The 23,121-nt window shown below is 39.2% G+C and overlaps 1 protein-coding gene across 1 annotated transcript in view; it reads right to left on the bottom strand.

The window, feature by feature from the left end:
- Window positions 1-6,909: 6,909 nt before the first annotated feature.
- Window positions 6,910-23,121, bottom strand: part of ST6GALNAC5 (ST6 N-acetylgalactosaminide alpha-2,6-sialyltransferase 5) — a 980,118-nt gene continuing 963,906 nt past the window's right edge. The window contains exon 5 of the mRNA XM_044085852.1: window positions 6,910-9,850. Coding sequence (XP_043941787.1) covers window positions 9,619-9,850 — 232 coding nt within the window. The 3' untranslated portion in view covers window positions 6,910-9,618. The remainder of the gene's footprint in view (window positions 9,851-23,121) is intronic.

The following is a 23,121-nucleotide window of genomic DNA, read 5'->3' as shown; positions in this document are numbered from 1 at the left end:
CAAATTATGTAGAAAAAACACAATAGTTAAGAACATTAACAAAACTAGGGAATGGCTAAATGCTCTTAAAAAAGCCATATGCATTATGTATGCTAATATATAAGTAATGAACAGATTATGAAACAAATGCAGCCCATTAGCAATGGCTAACAATTTTCTTTACCAAGGTAATGATAGAAAATATCTGGAGATATTTATTTTGACAGAGATTTGAAGCAGAGCATTAACAAAAGCCCTACTATAAATTACAGTGTACAAATTATAATGTTAGATTTATGCTAAGGCCAAATTACTCAAACATTGCCTTAGGAATAATGCTTACCAGGAGGAATACACCACAAAGAAAAATAAAGTTATTGGGAGCAATATCTATCTTTTAGTAAACTCCACAGTCCTCTAAACATGATTTATGTAATTACCTCCAAGGTTTCATTTGGCCAGGGAGAATAAAAATGTGTTCATCCCCTTAATGTTTTGACTCTGGAAGTCAGTTTTCATCTGAAAGCCACTCAGTTATCCATGCATTAGTAGATCACAATTCCTCTCTCATCGTCATGTAAGATAATTCATGTGTACTCCTGCAAATGCTTTTCAAGTAATAGCATCCCATAAGGTGATATATATGAAGCACAATTTAGTAATGCAGGTTGTTAAATGCTGAGCTATAGCTGTGGTGTTTCCTAAATTATTATAAAAATAAATTACATCTGTGAGTAATTAACAATACTTGAGGAGCATACATAAAATAGCTGAGGTAAAGAGTTAAAATCTTTAAGTAATATTATATTATAATGAACTTTTACTAGAAATACTTCAGGAGAGATGCGATAACTTCATAAAGCATTAAGTGTTGTGGTGATGGACAAAGCAATGTACATTTAGAAATATTTCATATGACTAACTGTGGCATAGCTCATAGGTAGGTACTAGGCTATCTGCCCAAAGGCATTTATAAGCCTAGCTGGAGTGTGTTGGCTTTCGCCACCCCCTTAATTTAGTTCCCTGTGCCTCTGTCCAGCACAGCCATTGAAGTGATCCCTGGGGTAAACTTTCTGTTTCCCATTCACTCGTCAAGGTTTCTCATGAAGAGGGTTAACAAGGAGCTCTGCCTAATGTAGATTGGAATCTTGTTCCAGAGCATGGGAAGTCTCTGTGACAGGAATCTATCCCTCCAGCATGTCCTATTTATTGTTGTGGTGAGGTTTAGATCCCTGGAGCATGTGGCTCGACGGGATATGGTTTTCTTTAGGTGGAGCATTTCCATCACTTCTGGGTTGGACATGGCCTTGTATGTCAGGCAGAAATCACCTTGAAGTAGGCAGTATGCAACCGAGTACAGCTGGAGTTTCTTCAGTCGAGCTGCATAGGGCATCTGCTTGAGGCCAGTGATCCTCTTGGTGAGGTACTTCTGTGGTCTTTCCAGCTGTTGCAGGTGTCTTGTAAGGTACATCCCAAATGAGGCATTGTACTCTATGATGGGTCTGATGAGTGATGCATAGAGGGGTCCAATGACCTCTTTCGATCTGGATGCAAACCCTTTTGTGATTAGGTGAGCCACATAGAAGGATTTTCTAACCACTTTGGCAATGTGATTATGAAAGGAGCGGTTACCATCTACTTGGGTCCCCAGATCCCTTATCACGTCTTCTGTATTTAGGGGGGTATCACCTATGTGGTAGTTTGTGGGTACTTTGTTTTTTCCAAAGGGGATGACTATGCACTTTTTGGCATTTAGCTTGAGGCCATGGTTTTGACACCAGGTATCTGTCTCAGTGAGACCCTTTTGGAAGATGTCTGTGTTAGCCAGAGAGTCAATTATAGCCCCTAGTTTGCAGTCGTCTGTGAACTTGGTCAGCCATAGTCCTCCTGTGCTTGCCTGTACCTCTGAGAAGTATATGCCAAACAGGAGGGGGTCCTAGGACTGAGCCCTGGGGAACGCCACCTGTAACCGGTTTAGAGTCAGACCTAGCTCCCGCAACTCTTACCATGTGGGTTCTGTCTGTGAGCCAGTTGGCAACCCATCTTTTGATGTAGGGGTTTATGTTCAGGCTGGTGAGCTTGTCTATAATACCTGAGTAGGGAATGGTGTTGAAGGCCTTTGTGAGGTCTAGGTAGGCTGTGTGGACCATCTTTCCCTCATCTATAAGCCTTGGTAACTGTCTCAAAGAAGTCCACCAGGTTTAGGAGGCATGATCTGCCCTTACCAAAGCCGAACTGGGTAGGGTCCAGTGTTTGGAGGTTTCCAGTGTCTCTGTTAATGAGATCCATGATGATGCGCTCCATAGCTTTGCAGACCAAGTTAGTCAGGCTTATAGGGCAATAGTTCCCAGGGTCCATTGTGGCTCCACCTCTGTGGAGTGGAATAACTGTTGCTGTGCGCCACTCTGTGGGCATGTAGCCTGTGGAGAGGCTGAGTTTAAACAGTGTGTTTAGGTGAGGGGTTAGTTCATCTTTGATCTCATGTAGGATGCAGCCTGGGACACCATCCAGTCCCACTGATGCTGTGTTTTTGGCTTTGGAGAGGGCTGTTTTAACCTGAGTGTCTGTGATTTCAGGGCACTACATTCTTCTGGTATAGTTATGGGCCCTTTTGGGGGTGAGAGGGGGGTGAAGTTTGCACTGAACCTGTCTGCCAGGATGTTGGCTATATCAGTCGGTTCAGTGTATTTTGTGCCATTCTGCACTAACTCTGAGCAGATCTGAGAATTGCCACTTAGATTCTTGACATAGCTAAAGAATGCCTTGCGGTTATCTTTGGAGTCCATGGCAATTTTTCTTTCGAAGCTAGCCTTGGATGATTTTATGAGGGAATGTAGTTTCTTGCTGATACTGATTAGGGATGTCTTCCCTTCTTGGGATTTTACTCTTTTCTGTACTAGTTTCCTCCTTATATTGTACAACTTGTTTATGGCAGAGGTCCACCAGACTGGTTTCCTTTTCTTGGAGGAGTGAGTCTTGGTTTTGTTTGAGACAGCACAATCCATGCATTCTTGTAGGTGCCCATAGACTGCATTAGTAAAGAATTTTGCAGCTTGGACAGCATTATCCTTTAGCATGGTGGCTTTGAAACTTCCTACCTTGGTCCTAAGTGACGTGAAGTTTGCTTTTGAAGAGTTTTTTCATGGTGGTTTCTTTGACCGGGGGTGGTGGTGGAATGTGGATATCCAGAGTGATTATTTATGATCAGATCTAACCAGCGAGTGGTTGACCTCCGGTGTGGAACACCGCTCGCCCATGTTGGTGATGACCAGGTCCAATATGTTGTCACATCTGGTGGGGGTGTTGACCAGTTGATCCAGGGAGTCTGAGTTTATAAATTCTAGGAAATGTTGTGCAAGGGAGTTTGTACTTGAGTAGTTCTCCCAGTTAATGTTTGGGTAATTGAAATCACCCAATATCAGGGTGCTTGGTAGGACCTTTATGTTTCCCAGTGTTTCCAGGAATGCGGAGTGAGGGTCCTGGGACATGGTGGGTGATCTGTAGCAAACTATCATTTGAATAGCAGTTTTGCCAGTTGTTACTTGCATATGGATGATCTCTGAAGCATTGTGCTGTGCCACTAACCTGGAGGTGTGGGTATCCTTGATGAATATTGATACTCCCCCACCTTTTGTATTTTGGTCCAGGGTTTGTGGCAGAAATGTATGGTATGAGTTGTAACCTGGTAGTGCTGGGGTGCTCTTTGGACCCTTAAACCAGGTTTCTGTTACTGCACATATATTGATTTTCTCCATACTGAGGAGTGCCTCGAGTGCGTGCATTTTGAGGTTTAGACTTCTGGCATTGAGTAGCATTACCCTCAGTTTTTTGTTACTTGTGCTATTTACGGTGGTGGGTTTGTCTTTTGAGCCTTGCCTAAAAAAGGCACTATGGGGGTGGCAAGAGCCTTGGCCAGTATTCAAAAGCCTAAGGGTGACAGGTGCAAGCCATCTCTAGCGAAGCAGCGTGGCTTGTCGAGCATGTCATCCCAGGCTGACAGACACTGGATCCCCTTTGAATGACACCAGAAGCTTAGCTAATTAAATTAATTGAAATTGATAATTTTTTCTCTATACAGTGGTATCATTCTTGGTGAGGGCAGGATGCTACTCAGGGTCAGGGTCATACCGGCCTGGGCTACATGATCAGAGAGCTTCTCCATGTCTCTTTTCATGTAATCCAGGGAGGTAAGGCTCAGGTTATTCACACCAACATGGATAATGACAGAGTCATATTTGTACTTGTTCTGGAGTGACCTGAGTGCTTGTGTTATCTGGCGGATCCTGGCACCCAACAGGCAGCTAACAGTAACCTTATCCTTGTTCAGCCTAGTGAGTGAGACATCAGTGTGCCTGACTATAGAGTCACCTATTACTAGTGTGCTGGATATGTTATTTTGCCTTAAGGGCTGTGATTGTGTGGCACACTGGTTTTGTGAAGTATGTGTTTCATGGTTTATGTTGGGGGGGGTGGAGGTTGCTTGGATGTCTGCTTTGGAGGTCTCTGTTGCTTTTGCATATTTTTATTTAGAGCTTCCGAGTATTTTTTCATGTATTTATGTGTGTTTTTTTGCCGGTTTTGGTTTCATAAGTCTATGTGAGACTTGTGGTGTGATGCAAGTAATTCCCTTCTCCTCTTGACTGCCTGGTCCAGTCTTGGGTTGAGAGAGCTTAGCCTCCAGTTTGGCTGTATAATTGCATCTCTCGCATGTATTAGTGTTTGGTGGAAGGAGGAGAGGGTTGTCTGTGTACATTAGGCAATTGTAACATTGCCTCAAAATGCCCAGATTCACCAGTTGGACCAGAGAGTACACCTGAAACTGCCCTTTGGACATGCCTGGATAGGTACAGTGAACTGTTTTACTGATTGGCTGGTAAGGTCGAATAGAGAGCCTTGTCCTTCTCTACAGTATAGGGGGTTCTAGTGCTAAGGTTTATTAGTGCTTGCTATGAGTTTTGAGCAAGTGCTGGGATGAGAAGTGAATGGTTTGAGTGCTTAAGTTAAAAGTTTGTCTAGTTCCAAGGGAAAAATTGAAGAGTAGACTTTGTGGAGCCGGGAATAGTTATACCCTAGCTAACCGGCGCTGCCCGGTGCTCAAAACCATGCAAATGCAGGTTTTATAGCAGGGAAATGAAAGAGATAGAAATTAGCCCAAAATGGCCAATAAACTACTAATTTTTGGGCTGAAACCACTCCTCCAGGGACAGATAGGCTGTTCAAAGCTCCCTCTCTCATAGTGAACGGAGTAAGGTATGGGTAAACACAGAAACTTGTAACACAGCCCTGAATTCAGCACTAACCTGAAAACTGGACTATACTAGCTTAGAAAGGTGGGAAAACAAGTATTTTTTGGTTTTTTTGTTTTTTTTTTCAGAAAATAAAGCAGATGCAATCAAAAAACACTTTAAATGCACAGAAATGGTTATCGCACTTGAGTGTGTAGCCTACAACAGTTAAACCGGTATTGTTTAATATACATTTCTTTTGGTGTTTAGCAATAAACTCAGATAATACTGTCTTATGACTGTATAACTGCAAAGATCTTTAGTATACTTAAATTATGGCACTTAACGATTTGAGGTGCAGTATATTAAATACTTTCCCTTTGACTCAAGTGCCTGGATATACGAGTGTAAACTGCTTTTTACCACTCATATTTGTGGTGCTAATTACAATCTCCTCAAATGAATGATGCACCTTCAATATAACAAGTAATTCACCATGGCAGTAGTCTTGTAGTTAAAATGAGAGCTGAAAAAATATGGAACAGTTCTGTACGATTTGGCTTCAAAGAACTCTGTTTCAGAAAATAGATTTTTCTATACCTGCTCTGAAATAATAATAATATTTCAAGGGACATTAAGTAATGGGGAGTAGCCAAGGTGTTGCCGGGATACAGTTTAGTATGCATATGCTTCACTTCAAGTGGATGTTCTGTCTGTCATTTAAGCAAAGGACCTATAAAATACATTTTAGTCTTTAATGCAAAATGGCATTACTTTTCAAAATATAAAACTAATTAGCAATGGACTAACCCGCACAAAATCAATCAGAATTTCTGAGTAACAAGTACAACAGCATATTTTACTGGACCTTACTTTTATATACTGCTAGAAAAATAGAATTTTAGATCTATGGCTTCATAAATCACTGGAGTCAAATTTCTTTAAACAAAATTTTGTTTAAGTATAATAATTTTTGGATGGTGCGAAACTTGAATTGCATCACTCAGAATCCAGATATGTTAGAACAAACTGGAAAACAACTAACTGACTGAGGATTTTTAACTCTGTTTGACATACAAGCAATCAGTACTGAAAAACAATCATCAGAATAAATAATCCCTGCCTTGTATCCATGAATGCCAACACAACACTGGTGCACTGTTTGAATTTATTACATTTCTCTAATGTTCAGAAGAGATTCATCTACTACCCTCTTCCTGCTCACTTGAGAAAAATAATGTTTGCTCTGGTCAACTACTATCTTCCTGTTTACTAAGAAAAATGACATTGTCTGAATTAACTGCAGTAAAACCATACTGCTGATTATGATGTATTATATTGAATGGTCAAGTGGCACAGTGAAAGAGCAGAAATGTAATAGACTATAGATATTCCAGACACAAAACATTAGAATGAAGAAAAAAAAGAAAACAGGCAATGATATAAATATATGAGTTTTTATACCACTGGCATGGCCAATGGAAACAAACAACAGACACTTTCATTGTGCTGCCAGATGCATTTTCATGACATAATCATAGGAGTGGTAGATGTTTCCTCCCACATTCCAAAGACATGCAGTAGGTGGACTGGACACTATAAACTGGCTCTAGGTGTGTGTGTGTGTGTGTGTGTGTGTGTGTGTGTGTGCCTTCTGGGGAAGATTGGGCACTGGGCTGGCAACTCAACACCGTAAAAACTCCACTGCCAATCATGAGCGGACAGATGATCCGCTGTGGTGACCCCTAACTGGGAAAATCCAAAAGAAGAAGAATCATCATAGGAGTGGTAGATGAAGGAACCTTGGTGGAGGTAGTATACATGGAACAAAGCCACTGCACTGTGTTACACAAGGTGTTGGTTAGAATGTTACACATCATGGTGGAATCAGCATTAGATGATCTGTTTGACCAGGTCAGCATGATGGCTTCACTGGTAAGATCCAAGCCTTAGAGATCCAGTGTTCATTCCTGACGTTTCACTGTCTGTGTGGTACTTGTATATTCCTCCAATGTCTGTGCAGTGTTTGCATATCCTATCCAATTGTGTATGAACTTTCTCCAGGTGTATCTGTCTCCTGACATTCCTAAAGGATTGCTTGATGGTTGGCTACACAATAATGTCTGCACAAGCAGATATATATCTTGCATTTACCCTTGCTCTATAGAGCAATTTCTTGCTGGAAAAAAAAAACTTAAAGAACCAATAAAATGGTGGTGAAGGTATCCATCCAATGAAAAACAAGTACACAGATAAATAGTATAACACTCACTGTTTGGACTGGCTGTATTTAGTATAATTACAGATCATACATGGAGACTGAAAAAAAAATGGCTCAATATTTTTGCTGGTGATGTCAGATTTGGTGTAGCTCTCGGCTGTGTGACATAAGTTTTTCATTTATCTACTGACATTTGTTTACCGGGAAAAGCTGATTGGATAATTGTATCCATTTTCAGCAGAGGAATGGGGAGAAAGGCTCCGAAATAAGAGAAAATGCATATACATAGGTGAAAACTGACATCATATTACAATATACTGTAAATACATAGGTTAGTGGAAATATTAATACACATATGACATGTACAACAATGCACACAGACCATCATTAAAACAACATAAATACAATATCATGTAGATTTCACAAGGGTACATTTCAACAAGAACTCAATCAGCAACATAAGGAGGTGGATATCAGTGTATGGTACTGACTGGCATAATGGTTAAGCTGTTTACCTTACAGAGACAAGGTGCATGGTTTGATTCTCACACAGGGTAATTGGCTTGACTTAAAATGGCCCATAAGGGCAGTTAGCCTAGTACCAATGTATAAACTAATAAACCTATAAAAACTCCATGTGTAATACAAATAACTGTATTATCCTGCATTCTGGGACAGGTACCTATGTAGACAAAATACAGCCCAGTGAATATAAAGATGTAGTAATTCATTTAATATGAAGAAGGAAAATGCTTTGAATCTGTGAGTGCAATTAACAACCTTTGGCTCAGTCAAAGACAGTGTGGTTTGAAAACCTTGTGATTTGCTCCTGGTTTAAATGAGACAGTTGATGGATATAGTGGAGGCAGATATTTTTTCTATTATATAGGAATTTGATAAAAGTGGGTCATATTTAAAACAATGTATACCATCCTAGAAGCGTTAAAGGGAAAACAAATCCAAGCTCGTTGACAGTATATGTAGGAGGCCTTGGATACGTAGTGGGAAGGACAGAGAGCTGACATTTGAAGAAGATATGCACACAAGAAACATGTAATATTTGAAGAAAAAGTGAGTATAATAACATAATAGGATTTTACCATTTTATTATGATTCTATAGGAAACCTAGAATGTTCTGAGCAGGGTGGATATAGAATGGACAGGAGTCGGATAGAAGGATAGTCAAATTAAAGGAAAAACTAAACTTATTTAAAGCAGAGGGTGATGGGACCTTAGAATGATGTACTGAAATGAGTGGAGGAGGCTACATCAACAGAAGCATACAAGGGAGCGTGGGATAGATGGAATGAGGTGAAAGAATGAGAAAAAAACAGTCAATCATGAGCTACAAGCTGCAAAGAGAAGGGCTGAGATGGCACCTTTCTCCTACTTTTGTCATTTTGCATGTTTGCTTGTAAAGAAAAGAGAGAAATAAGACCACTGAATAGAAAGTTTGTTATCAGGAAGCAGTACACATAAAAGAAATACAGCACTCAAATCAAAATGCATGAGCTTTGCAATATTTGATATTTGACCCTGGAAATAGTATGCTAGGGATAAGGTGTGCTGGTATTGCTTAATTAAGCTCAATAGCATTCACATTATATTTATAGCATCACTTCTTATATAGATTGCAGCTGATATCTCAAAAGTAATAATGATTTAGTTTCACAGTTTTGGCAATGTACCCAAGTACACCCAGAATAGGTAAAACAACCGGCAATATGTTTTTCTGTAATTCAAATGTGATAAAATATTATCACATTTGTCATGTGCTCAGGCATACTCAATTGAAGTGCCATATATCTTGGCAATGAATCCTTCTTATGATTCTGGATTGTTCCAGCAGTAACTGGTGGACATCAGCACACCATGACATATAAGGCCTAGAACTTGTAAGACATTTCAGTACTAAATACAGTTCTGTGAGGACGTGACCAAGCTATTTTTAGTCTGAGCAGATGAAGGACTTTACAGCAGAATCTGGAATAGACACTAAAAATAATTCTGTGCTTAGAAACTGCATATAATTGTGTTTTTTTTTTATTAAGACATGAGTTCAAAACAACTGCGATATAAATTGTAGAAATTGCTGATATCCTTATACTCCAGGAATATCTTGCCAGTTCTGGTACAGCATGGATTTTTAAACCTCACAGAAGTCCAGCAAATGAAAGATTGTTTATTCAATCTCATAGCTTGGAGTTGATTCCAGTGTTATTTGTGGGTTGTAGGTCTGGTTTCCATTCTGGCTGATAAAAGTGAATATTGAAAGTTCTTGCCCAGTTGGCAAACACCTGTTTCTCGGTAATAAAGCGGTGGTGGCTTCCCTTCTTTCCGTATTCATGGGAGATGTACATTGTGCATTCGTCAGGTCCTGATGGCTCATAATAATGATAAGGTACTGAGGTATGGTTAGGTTCCCTGCAAAAGAAAACAAAATGGTTTTAAGCAGAAGTATTTTTGAGAAGCATGTTATCTGGCAGTTTGGAATGCTATTTGTAAGCCATTTAAATGTATAAAGAAGAAGCAGTTTTACCCCCTTAGAACTATGAACTATACTCCAGGGTCTCTGCTAGACTTCACTGATTTTAGTATAACCACATTGTGCATTTATAATATATATTATAGCAGAACAGTTAATTAGGCAGACATCATTTACAAAACTTACAGACTGTTACAATGGTGATAGTGATGTATCTATACTATAAGTGAGGTTTTCAGAATGATGTACTCTATGTGCAAGATATGCAGAAGCATGGAGGTATGAGGTACAAACAAAGAAACCATGCTTTTCAATGTACTTAGTGGCCATAACATTGTAGTCTCTTTTTGTACAGCAGTCATGTATATTAGCTAGCCAAAAAGCATCACATGTACACTGCCTAGTACTGCAAAATGGTAATGACATGAAAGCATCCGTTGATATGACATTCTTCACACTGTAGTACACAGCTGTATTAATTAATTAATTAATTAATTAATTAATTAATTAATTAATTGAACTGGGTAAACTCACTGGACACAAGTTACCTTTTCAGGGGGGGGATCTGGAGTACTGTTTGGGTAAGTGACTTACTCAGTGTCATATAGTAGGCAAAATAAAGCTGGCAGACTCAAACTCTGGACTACAAAAAGCAAATCATTAATAGTTCATTGCCTTAATCATCTGTGCTAACAGCAGGACAGATTAACAACACACCTGCCCATGAAGAGACACATATTCATGTGTGTGTGTGTGGCAAGAGATGCGTTGCAAGACAGACATCCTGCCGTGAAGTGGTGACATTCCAGCAAATCAAGCCTGCTGCAGTCCTTATTTAACTAAACACAACAGTAGGCAAAAATAAGTAACATAGTGGGGATGATATATGTCAGCAAGTAGAGGTGGGTGATAAAGGAAACAACATTTATCCCAGGATTGTTCCTGTACTAAAAGTGAACAAAGACTGCTCCTAAATGCTTTATCTAATGCATGGGTCCCTCAAATTAGCTCTGGTTTGATGCCACTTATTCTCATTAGGGGTAATATATAATTATCGACCATGGGATGGATAAGGCCAATCACTAACCAAATAAGAGCACAAAAAGGCTAACTGGGTGGCTTAAAATGGCCCACAAGAGCAGCTAGCCTAGCACTCTTAAGAGTTGTTGTTGTGTCATTCGGCTTTTCCCGGTTAGGGGTCACCACAGCAGAACTCCGCTCCGTTAATGAATGGCAGTAGATTTTTACGTGCCGAGTTGCCGGCCCTGACACACAACCTTTAACAAAGGTATGCCCATTCACGCATGTCTCCACACAGAAGATGCTCTAGCTGAGAATCAAACAGGACAATGTCTTACTGTGAGATGACAACGCTACCGCAGCACCACATTTAATATGGTAGTCCCCTGGAGTAGATGTCATCCCAAAGGATACAATAATGCATTTAGCTTCAGTTCCTTATTTTTGATATCAGTTATTTATTTGGGACAAACCTTCCTGCAGGATGGCTAAGTCATTTGGTGATGTAGTGACTGGTGCAATCTTGCAATCACCTGCAAACTTAGCCAGAGCCCTTTGATATTGGCTTTTACTTCTGAAAAGTGGATGCCAAACAGGAGAGGTCCCAACACAGAATCCTGGGGGACTCCACTGGTGACTGGTGTCTTTGTAGAGGTAACATCCTCTATTTTGATTATCTATGTCCTATCAGTGAGCCAGCAGGCAATCAAATAGGTGTCAAAAGGGTTTTATTCACAGTTTATTTAGCTTTTCTACTAGGCCTGAATGGGAATTGTGTCAAAAGTTATGGCCAGGTTGAGATATCTGGCATTTACCATTTTTGCCTTCATCCATTGCTTTAGTGACCTTTGAAAACAATCTACAAGACTTGATAAGCATGACCTGTCCTTGCCAAATCCAAACTGATATGGATCCAGTGTTGCAAGGTTCCATATGTCTTCACTGATTAGTTCCATATGTCTTCACTGATTAGTTCCATAATAAGTCTTTCCATGGCTTTGCATATGATACTGGTCAGACTTATGGGTCTGCAATTGCCTGGCTCTGTGGAAGGTCCTCCCATATGCAGGGGAATGACTATAGCTGTTCTTCATTCACTTGGTACAAAACCTGTATATTGGTTGAAACTGAAAAGTGTTGTTAGGGGTATGGTTAAATCATGCTTTATGCTATTTAAGATGCAGCCAGCGATATTGTCAGGACCCACTGATGCAGTATATTTAGCTTTTAATAGCACTTTTAGGACTTGGTCTTGTCTGTTAGCTGGAGCTGAAGTTTCAGGTATATCTTAAGGGACAGACGGTTGGAGAGATGGGTAAAGTTAGAGCTAAATGTATCAGCCAGTAGGTTCACCTCAGTGTATTGTTCACTATCAGCATTGTTGTATTGTGCTTTTGAGATTACAAACATAACTAAAAAATGCCTTGTGACTGACTTTGGCTTGGGTAGCTATTTTAGTGTCAAATATGGCCTTGGTGGATTTTATTAAGCTCTTAAGTTATTTGTTTATTTCAGTGACAAAGGTTATAATATTCTCAGAATTATTCCTCTTACTTTTGGTCAAAATTCTTTTCCTTTTATTATAAAGCTTGTTGATATTATGAGTCATCCATGTGGGTACATTTCTGAGATTTTTCCTGCACTTGTTCCTATGGGGTATAGCTGCATCTATGCAGCTGTTTACATACTGGTATAGTGTGGTAACGTATATTTCTCGGTACTCAGTGGAGTTCACCAGTTTGTGTTGGTATTTGAAGCTTGCCAATGTATCACTTAGGAGAAGGTAGTTTGTCTTAAAGAAATTTCTAAAGGTAACTTGGCTGGAAGGGATATTTGGTTTCAGATTTATTTTGAAGGAGACTACTTTATGCTTAGACCTAACAAGTGATGAAGATATGCAAGGGATGGTGCAAGGTGCTCCGACATTAGGACAAAATCCAAGATGTTATTCACCCTAGTGGGTACTCTGAGTAATTGTTCCAGGATATTTGCATTGACAAAGTCCAGGAATCTCTCCTGCTTATGCACTGGTGGTGATATAGGTTTCCCAGTCTACAGTTGGATAGTTTAGATCACCTAGGAAAATGGTATTGCGTTTAATACTGAGTGATTGAAGTTCCTGTAGATAGGCATTGTTTTCTTGCTTAGCTAACAGAGAGAGTTCTATAGCTATCTAATGCATGGGATGGGACCTTTCTGATGGTTATTTGGACATGAAGAAGCTCTAGTGCATCATACTGCTTTAGCAGCCTTGATGTGAGTCTCTTCTGGATGTAGATTGAGACACCTCCACTCTTTTTCCCCCTCCTGCGCAAGTAGGTGGTCTAAACCTGGAGAAGTCATTACAGCCCTGCACCACCACAGTGCTCTCCACCATTTTAAAACATGTCTTAATCACTATACAGACATCAATGTCCCCAGGGTGAGAATGCCTTGTAGGGAATTAAGTTTCTTGTTCAGGCTCCTAGAATTGATCAAAATTACCTTCACATTTTCCTTTGCTTATTTCATTATACTGGTAGGTTTATCAGGTTGGCATTCTCTAAATAAGGCACTATGGGGTGGTCAGTGTCTTTTCCAGTACTGGAAACCCCAGATGGTACAGATGCAGGCAATCCCTGGCAAAGCAGTGGAGTCTGTCAGTCACAACCTGCCAGGCTGACAAATATTGGACACCCCTGAAATGACACCAATAACTAAACCAATTATTGAAGTCAATTATTTTTGCTCATATTGTGGCATCGTTCTTGGAGAAGGTAGAATGCTGCTCAGTGCTAGGCTCCTACCTGCCTTGGATGCATAGTCTGAGAGCTCCATCATGTTTCTCTTCATATAGTCCAGGGAGGTATATCTGAAGGCATAAACTATGACTTGTTGTTGAGGGACTCAAGTGCATGCATGATCTAATGGATGTTGGCACCAGATAAGCAACTAACTGTCACACTTTCCTTGCTCAGACTGGTAAGAAACACATCTGTACATCTTACAATGGAGTCACCTAAAACACAAATGTCTATTTGGGTCAATGCCTGGCTTATAGGCTCAGCATCTGTGATTTGTTGGATTCCCAGTGCTATGTGAGGAAGAAGGCTTAATCTGCTAGTGTACTTTATGCATGTGTTGTGTTTTGGAGGTCTTTGAGGTTTAGGCAAGTTAATCTTTAGAACCTCAGCATATGACTCATTATGGGTATTGTGATGACCTTGGACAGGTATGATGTTTGGGTCTGAGTTTACTGTGTGTGAGGTTGTTGCCTCTAAACATATTAAATATGTACATCTGTCTCTGTCACATACTGTGTTGTACTGTTTGAGTAATAGATGATCATTAGACAGCATGAGGCAGTTCTTACATTGCCTCAAGATATTTATCTCAATCAGAAGTTGTGAGGAAGTGCTGGTCCATGATATCAACAGGAATAACTCTGGAGACATGGCTAACTATAACTGCTTGGAGTTCAGTTTTAGAATAATGTTTGGGTCGAGTTGCTATTTAGTATTTTAATTTCAATACAAGTAGTCTGGTAATCTTTGCCACCTGCAAGAAACAGTACACTAAAGTAAAAAAAAAATCAGTAATTTGATACTAAAATCAATGCAAGCAGGATCAATTCACTCAGTATTAAGCAATTTTATCAAAGGTCTTTTAGTCTTGTGAATAGCTTAACGGGACAGACTTTGCAATATTATGCTAATGTGCTTATCGTCAACAGCCAATAAACAAGGAGAGGGAGGGAATTATGTTGTCAAATTATCATAAGGGGCAGACAACAACAGACATACTAGGTTTAAGAACACACCTACCACAGGGTGGATGGGAGGTAAAAACAATTAGACCGTTAGTAATAAGCTGACTAGTTTTGAACAACATTAATGCAGAGAAGCCCTGAACCAGTCTGACATACACTTAGTATGAACAAATTAAATTAGGGTTTAATAACAACAGTTAGACCACTTAAGCAGTAAAAATGCAGTGCAGCTATATACTGGAATAAAATATAGGCTTAAAGACCTTTGCTAAATCCGATACAGACTGTTCAAATTAATTTAAAATCAGATCAGGTTCATAGGTTCATAGATTAGTACTAAGCTAACTGCCCTTGTGAGCCATTTTAAGCTTAGCCAATTATCCATTGTGAGACTCAAACCCTGCACCTTCTGTTTGTAAGGCAAACACCTTAATCACTAGGCCACCCTCCCAAAGGGAATGAAAATACTTAAATTTCTTTCTCTATCAAATGGAACTATTACAATGCAACAGTAATTAAAAAAAAAATCACAGCAAACAGCAACTTTGGAATTCTTTGATCCATAGCTTTGAGCTGACTGGACTGGAACTGCTTTAATGCAAAGAGAAGTCCTGAACAAGCCTGACATATACTCAGTCTATGAGAATGAAACTAGGCTTTAATTAATTAGGGGTTTAGGACTTTTACAGCATTAACTTACAGTTCCCCTTATTAGTTTTGTCTTATTGCTTTGTTTCATCTGTTTGTGTTCCTAATATTTCCAAATAGGTAGTTTCAGGGACTGATACTTAAGTATATGTTCAATAGCTACAATAACTCTATATAGCTTTTTTATAGGCTTCACCAATCACTGTGTCACACATGAAAACAATCCATGAATCAGCTTACTCAGCTGATTAACAAGTTAAAACAAACAAACAAGTAAGCAAGCAAACACGCAGACAGACTAACATCTAGGTTTCTTTTGTCTGATCCGCCATGTCATACCACTCACCTTAAATCTTTAAATCTGCCCATAAAAGAGCTACTGACTAGCATATCACTTATCATACAAACCCAAAATGACCACCTGTAAGCTAATTTAATGCTGTATATATAGAGAGATTAATGGTGAGACAGTGGATTTGGTGGTGGTGGAAAGTGCGTCATGAAAGAAAAACTTTCTATTAGACGAAGAATTGTGGGAATATAAAAAAGGAGACCACTGGACTGCAAACAAATTCATCTTTTTTAGCACAGTGGGCTATGAAGTGCTCAATGAGACACAATGGAATAGTTTACTTGAGTAAAACTCTGATGGAGAGCTATGCAGCTTGGCATCCTTTCCAAAACAGAAGGTAACTCCTTTGGCCAGTTTGCCAGGTGTTGCTTTGAGCTGGACAAATGTTTTCCAGTTTCATCCAGTTACATCTGTGAACTGGTTTAAGGCAATATACATGGAGCAAGTCATTATTTATACAGCAGCATCTCAAGCCACTAGAATATACATAAATACATTCCCATATGGAATCATTGAGCAATGGATGAGTCTGACTCAATTTGTCAGCCTCACTGCTCCCAAGAACATGGTAACATGTCTTGCCTGCATTGGCGAATTGCTTCTGAGCATGGTATACCTACATTTGGAATTAAGTTGCAGAATGCATTCCAACAGAGAGTAACAAGACAGTTATGTAGCTCCTACTAGACAAAACTTCAAGGAAAACTATTTGGACTTGACCTGTATCAGGGTCCAGAAGGCTTTAGAAAAACGAAGAAAAATATGAATACAATCAAGTAAATTCCTTTTATTTTTTGGCACGGGATGTGCATGTTGAAGTAACACTTTTATTTTACTTCATTTATTCATAATTTGCAGTATTTTTCACTCCTGCAGCATACTTCATTTAAAATAAATTATGCAATCTCCATTGTACAGCAAGAGCTCCTCAGAATGAAGCTTATTTCTCTTGGGATATCCCATATCAAATAAATCTTCTTACTAAGGCAGAATTCATAAAACTGAGCTCATACAATAATGAAGAAGAAACAAAGATTCTCCTTGGCAATGAAGGGCACTGCCTCATAAAAGATGCAAGCAGCACCCAACATCTTATTTAAATAAATCAAATTGCTTCAGGGCACTTGAGCTGCAGTTTCTAAGTCACATTGTTTATTGGCTTACGAACAACAGTCTAGGTTTATTTTATTCTGTTTGAATGTAGTTTCTCATATTTATTAATATTATTTTCTCTAAATTTATGGCTTGTATAATTCATGCTACGAAACTTAAATGTCATGTTATCATTGTTATAACTACTTTAGGTTTGCAGTATATTTCAGCAATATCTTTCTTGTATTGCCTGCATTCTTCTGTTCTATGGCAGATAATTATTTAAATCACCTATTAGTTGCTGTACTCGAGATGGCAATGCATGTACTATTGTCAGTTTTATGTTTTCTGATTAAATCTGACATTTCATTGTTGTAATACTTCCAAAGCTCTTAAGAAAATAATGTATTACTTTAGAGATTATTACATTTTCTTAAGGAAAACATTTAAGTTTTACTCTGTGGATAAACTATATACAAGAAGTAAGACACTTCATCAATAAGGTGATGGATTCAGTTTTCACACTTGAAGGTTGTAATGAAAGCATTTTATTTTGTTCTGCTTAGTTAGTATTTTTGTCATATAGAAGCAGATGCGATTGGTGGAGAAATAAATGCATGCAGGGAGATCAATATAGATGGAGATTTCCTGCAGCAATTGTACTTGATGGCTTGCATGCTAAATGCCCTGCAATAAAAAAATGAGAGTGAAAAAATTAATCCATGAATAGAAACAAAAAGAAAAGACAGCTGAAATCAAACAAACGTCTATGCTGAACTGTTAAGTAAGATAATCACAATGTTCTTTGTTCATTCCCATTTATTGTGTTTATTGCTTGTTAGCTAGATGGGGGAATGATTCAAAATGGTCATTTTTCTGCCTTAACCTAGATGAAAACAATTAATGCAAGTACAAACAAGATAAGGAAAGGCCAACATCTATAATACAGCACAGTGAGAAGTTTGGATGAAATATGTCAATAAATAATGTTGAAAATACAGTTTTCTACAGGTACAGTGACTGCATGCAAACTTATAGGAGACAAGAAATAGCATTTAAAATACATATCCCATTAGCTTGAACTGAAAAATCTATACTCAGTATAGGACTGTAATTAAAGAGACAGCTGACTTCAAGGTGTGAGATCCAATGTCTGTTAAAGGGTCACAGATGCTCTATCTGAGAGACTCAAATTAATGCTTATATTAAAATGTAGGCCTTTTAACTGCATTTAAAAGCAATAATGGGCATTTGTTGAAAAAGAAAAAATGTTGAGCCAATTATGGGCATTTCTTTGTCCCAAAAGGCGAAGTCTGGCCACATACAAATATATAGAATCAGAAGTTCAATCTTTCTTGTGGAGATATGAGACAAAGGCAAGTAGGCTGGAGTGCTTAGGAAGAAAGTATAGAAAAACCTCTCGGTGTAGTAAGGTATCCAACAAGTGAGATTTGACCGTACTTCTTACAGTATGTCCCTGGCCTCACATAGAAGTCTGTTCCTACTAGGAAACCAAATGGAAAAGAGGATGCCACCTTGTAGTAAGAGACTAATTTTAGGCCTGATTAAGGTGATTGTGTCATCAGCATTAGATATGAGGGTATAATGTTTTCCTGGGCTGTGAGATGTATACATATGTTCAGATGGAGTGATTAAATGGATAGCCATTGAGTTGTATAGGAGCAATGAACCAGCACTATTTACCTGCTGGAATAAAAGGAATAGAACCTACTTATTTGAGTAGGATTTGGCAAATTTAATGTCTCTGAGAAAGGCTACAATGGCAAGAGGAAGATGACATTCCAGGAAAGCAAGGGCAATTTCCTTATCAAGAGCCTCATGGATTTCATGTTTACGTAGCTAGGTCTGTGGCCACTGCAGAGACCTAGCTGAATGCTGAGGCTACTCACAAACATTAATGCTGTAGACATCTGGTACTGTTGACTATGTGCAAGTCCCTCAGATAAAGACAAGCCAGACTGCCGATAACTAAAACATTTTTGTTCCAGCTACTGCAGTTTCCATCACTCACCATCTTCCTAAAGTCAGTAGTCACAATACTGATGGTACTGAGACCACTGTGTGCTATTGTCAGTGTCAGAAATAAAGACACTGTCTTCTTGAAACCACAACTGCACTTTTAGGCAAAGAGCTGCTATATGAACACCTCAAAACTTTAGATTTTCATGTACAATGCTTATGTAAACACAACTCTTCAGAGTCAAAGTACATAACTGTGATGCTGTCAGAATTTCTTCCTCAATGTTTGCACTGACCTGGACACCATTGCGCAAAACACAAACGAAAATTATATGTAGAATAAACAGAGTTATTCACAGCACAGTAACAACTTAGAGACATTACATTTGCAAGCTATTTACAATTACAAATGAAAGTGATATTATTTACAGATTCAGTCTGTGGTCATTTGTTAAAAAATGATGTCCTTACAAGAAAGGTGTGACCACAGCGTGACCTGCAAGGACTTACCACTGTCATAGAAGTAACAGCATTTGCTGCTCTTAAACTGTTTGTTTCTACATAACTGATAAATAAAATATTATTGTATCCTCTTCTCACATATAAGACCATTATCTTAGTTTTCTTCACATTTATCACCAAAATAATTCTGATACATATATTTTTATAAAACATTTAACTGCCTGCATAAACACCATGGATGGTGGCCAAGAAAAGAGATCATCTACATATCCCAACATCAGGTAACTCTTACTATGTGATGTGAATTGCTTTCATGCTTGGTGGATTAAACTTCGGCTTGTTGTGGCAGCACCGGTCTGTGCTTTATTGTTTCACCTTCTTGGTCATAATTTTGTTTCATTTTGGTTATTTGTCACTTTTGGTGACCTGGTGAACATTACATCATTTTTAGTATATAGTACACATAGTTACATCTAGGACAGTACATCATATAGTACACATAGTTACATCTAGGATAGTGTTTACATGTTATATATGCAGTATATAAATTAAGACATTCGGTTCAACAGTTCATACAATTATTAGCTTACATGAGCGTATGAAGCACTTTGTGCAGTAGGAGTAGTGTAGTTGCAGAAGTCAGTTGAAGAGACTAAATATTATAACATGTTTAGATGGTGAAACAACAGAGATATATTCGTGTGTGTGTGTGTGTGTGTGTGTGTGTGTGTGTGTGTGTGTGTGTGTGTGTGTGTGTGTGTGTGTATGGGATCTGTACAGATCCCCGCTGGAACTTACTGTTGAAGCAGAAATCACCGAATGTGCTGTTCACCGAAGCAGCACTTTTGGTTAAGTATGCTGGTTGTGCCGGTTGCACTATGGAGCAGTTAAGGGAGAATTCCCTTTTCCCCACTGTAGTGGACCTCGGAGTAAGAATATAAAAGTGGGGGGGTGTGGGGTGCACAGCCTCCCACACAGGGGGTGCAGGGGGGCTTGCCCCCCTGCATAAAAGAAGATTTATTGTTTTTTTTTTTCTTTTCGAATGCACTTTGACGAAAGTGCTTTTTCGGTGAAAGCACTTTCATTAAAGTGCGTTCTGTTATTGTGGATTCGGACTATTGAACTTTCGTTCAATAGTCCTAGATCTATTGATCTATATATATATATATAAATATACACACACACATATATATATATATATATATATATATATATATATATATATATCAAAATATACATTTTTTTGTGCCTGCCTATCAAGAAGTGGTTAAGTTCTTTCAAATTTGTATTTGTTATTTTAGTAATGTTGTCTTATCCACCTTATTCTTCTTTTACTTTCAATCTTTCCCTGCATCAGTGCTTTTTCTAGTGAATCCTGTCTTATTGTGAGGCTAAAGTAAATAAGCATTAGTTTTACTTGTCTGGCCTTTCAGTGGACAATTTGCATTTATTTCCTAAATCATTGACTGATCTGATCTTCTTGCATTCCATGGAATTATCAAAAGTCTTTTCCAATGCCACAGCACAAAGTCATCAATTTTGTTGTGCATAGCTTTACTTATACTCCATTTCCCATAACCATATTTATTACTGGGGAAACCAGATCTTTGACAGTACATACCCTTGCTGGCAATAAGATGTCTTTGTTCTTCACTGAGGAGGCAAATAGGGTGACCATTTCTCTAGAAATGTGCCATAGTTTGGTATGGTGCACAACGTTAAAAGATATCGAGAAGTCAATGAAGCAGAATGGAACATTTTTTTGCGAACTCCCTTGCTTTCTCCATTATGTCGGATATGTTGACAATTTCATATCTGGTGCCTTTTCCCCTTCTAAAACCAGCTTGTACATCTGGGAGTTATTAGCCCATATATCGCTGGAATTTATCTTACAGAATCTTGAACATTACCTTGTTACAATGTGAAACTAGTGTGACTGGTCAATAATATCAGCACTCTTTAACATTGTCATATCTTGGGCAAGGAATGCAGATAGATATTTTCCAATTTTGTGGCCCTGTCTTGTTTTCCAAATTTGCTGATACATTGCAAGAAGCACTGTAAAAGCAGCTCTGCTAGATTTCCATCACTCCCTGCAGCCCTCTCTTTATCTAGGCTTGCTAGGGCCAATTTAACTTCACTCCCCAGGATCTACATCAGAGAAGATGATGTTATATGTTTCACTGTTAGGGTTCTTCCTGTACAGTTCTTCCTTATATTCATGCTAACTCTTTTTCATATCTTCTGCTGCATTTGTTTCAGCTTTGATTTTTATCACATCCCTGTGATAAGAGAGCTCTCTGATCATGTAGCCCAGGTAGGTATGATCCTGACCCTGAGTAGCATTCTACCCTCACCAAGAATGATACCTCAGTATAAAAACAAAAATGATCAATTTCAACAATTGGCTAAGCTTCTGGTGTCATTCAAAGGGGATCCAGTGTCTGTCAGCCTGGGATGACATCATTGACAAGCCATGTTGCTTCACAAGAGACTGCTTTGCACCCATCACCCCTTGGCTTTCGAATACTGGCCAAGGCTCTTGCTGCCCCCATAGTGCCTATTTTAGGCAAGGCTCAAAATTCAAACAAATCTCTGTAAACAGCACCATTAACAAAAAGCTGAGGGTTATGCTACTCAACGCCAGGAGTTTAAATCTCAAAATGCATGTGCTCAAAGCACTACTAAGTATGGAGAACATAGATATCTGTGCAGTAACTGAAACCTGGTTCAAAGCTCCAGAGAGCACTCCAGCACTACTGGGCTACAACTCATACCACACATTTCGGCCACAGAACACAAACCGAAACACAAAAGGAGGGGGTGTATCCATATTCATCAAGGATACCCACACCTCCAGGTTAGTGGCGCAGAATGATAGCTCTGAGATCATCCATGTGCAACTAACATCAGACAAATCTGCAATGCAAATTGTGGCCTGCTACAGATCATCCTCCATGACCCAGGACCACCACTCCACCTTCCTGGAGACACTGGAAAACATGAAGTTCCTACCGAACACTCTGATATTGGGCGATTTCAATTACCCTACCATTGACTAGGAAAACTACTTGAGTACAAACTCCCAGTCTCAGCGCTTCCTGGAATTTCTCAACTCAAATGCCCTGAATCATCTGGTAAACTCCCCTACCAGAGGCCACAACATATTGGACCTGGTCGTCACCAACTTGGGCGACAGGTGTTCCACACTGGAGGTCAACCTGTCACTGGTTAGATCAGACCATAAACCAATCACTCTGGATGTCCACACCCCACCCCCACCACTCCCAACCAAGGAAACCACAGTGAAAAACTTTTCTAAAGCAAACTTCACCTTACTTAAGGTAGAGGTGGTAAGTTTCACAGCCCCCACGCTAAAGGATAACACTGCCCAAGATGCAGAATCCTTTACAATTGCACTCTATGATCACCTACAAGGATTCATGGATCGTGCCATCCCTAGCAAAACCAAGACTCACCCCCCTAAGAGAAGGAAACCAGTCTGGTGGACCCCTGCCATAAACAGGTTATACAACAAAAGGAGGAAACTAGTCCAGAAAAACAGCAAATCTCAAGAAGGAAAGACATCCCTGATCAGTATCAGTAAGAAACTAAGGTCTCCCATAAAATCATCCAAGGCTAACTTTGAAAGAAAAATAGCCAAGGATTCGAAAGATAACCACAAAGCCTTCTATAGCTATGTCAAGAATCTAAGTGGCAACTCGGAGATAAGCTCTGAGCTAGTGCAAAATAACACAAAATATGCTGAATCTACTGATACCGCCAACATCCTGGCAGATAGATTCAGTGCAAACTTCACCTCCCTCTCACCTTCAAAAGGGCCCACAACAATACCAGAAAAGTGTTGTGTCCCGAAAATCACAGAAGCACAGGTGAAAACAGCCCTT

Source organism: Protopterus annectens, chromosome 10.part0, assembly GCF_019279795.1.
Source record: "Protopterus annectens isolate FY-2018-M chromosome 10.part0, PAN1.0, whole genome shotgun sequence".
NCBI classification, from domain to species: Eukaryota; Metazoa; Chordata; order Ceratodontiformes; family Protopteridae; genus Protopterus; species Protopterus annectens.
This window is presented reverse-complemented; position numbering and strand designations above follow the sequence as displayed.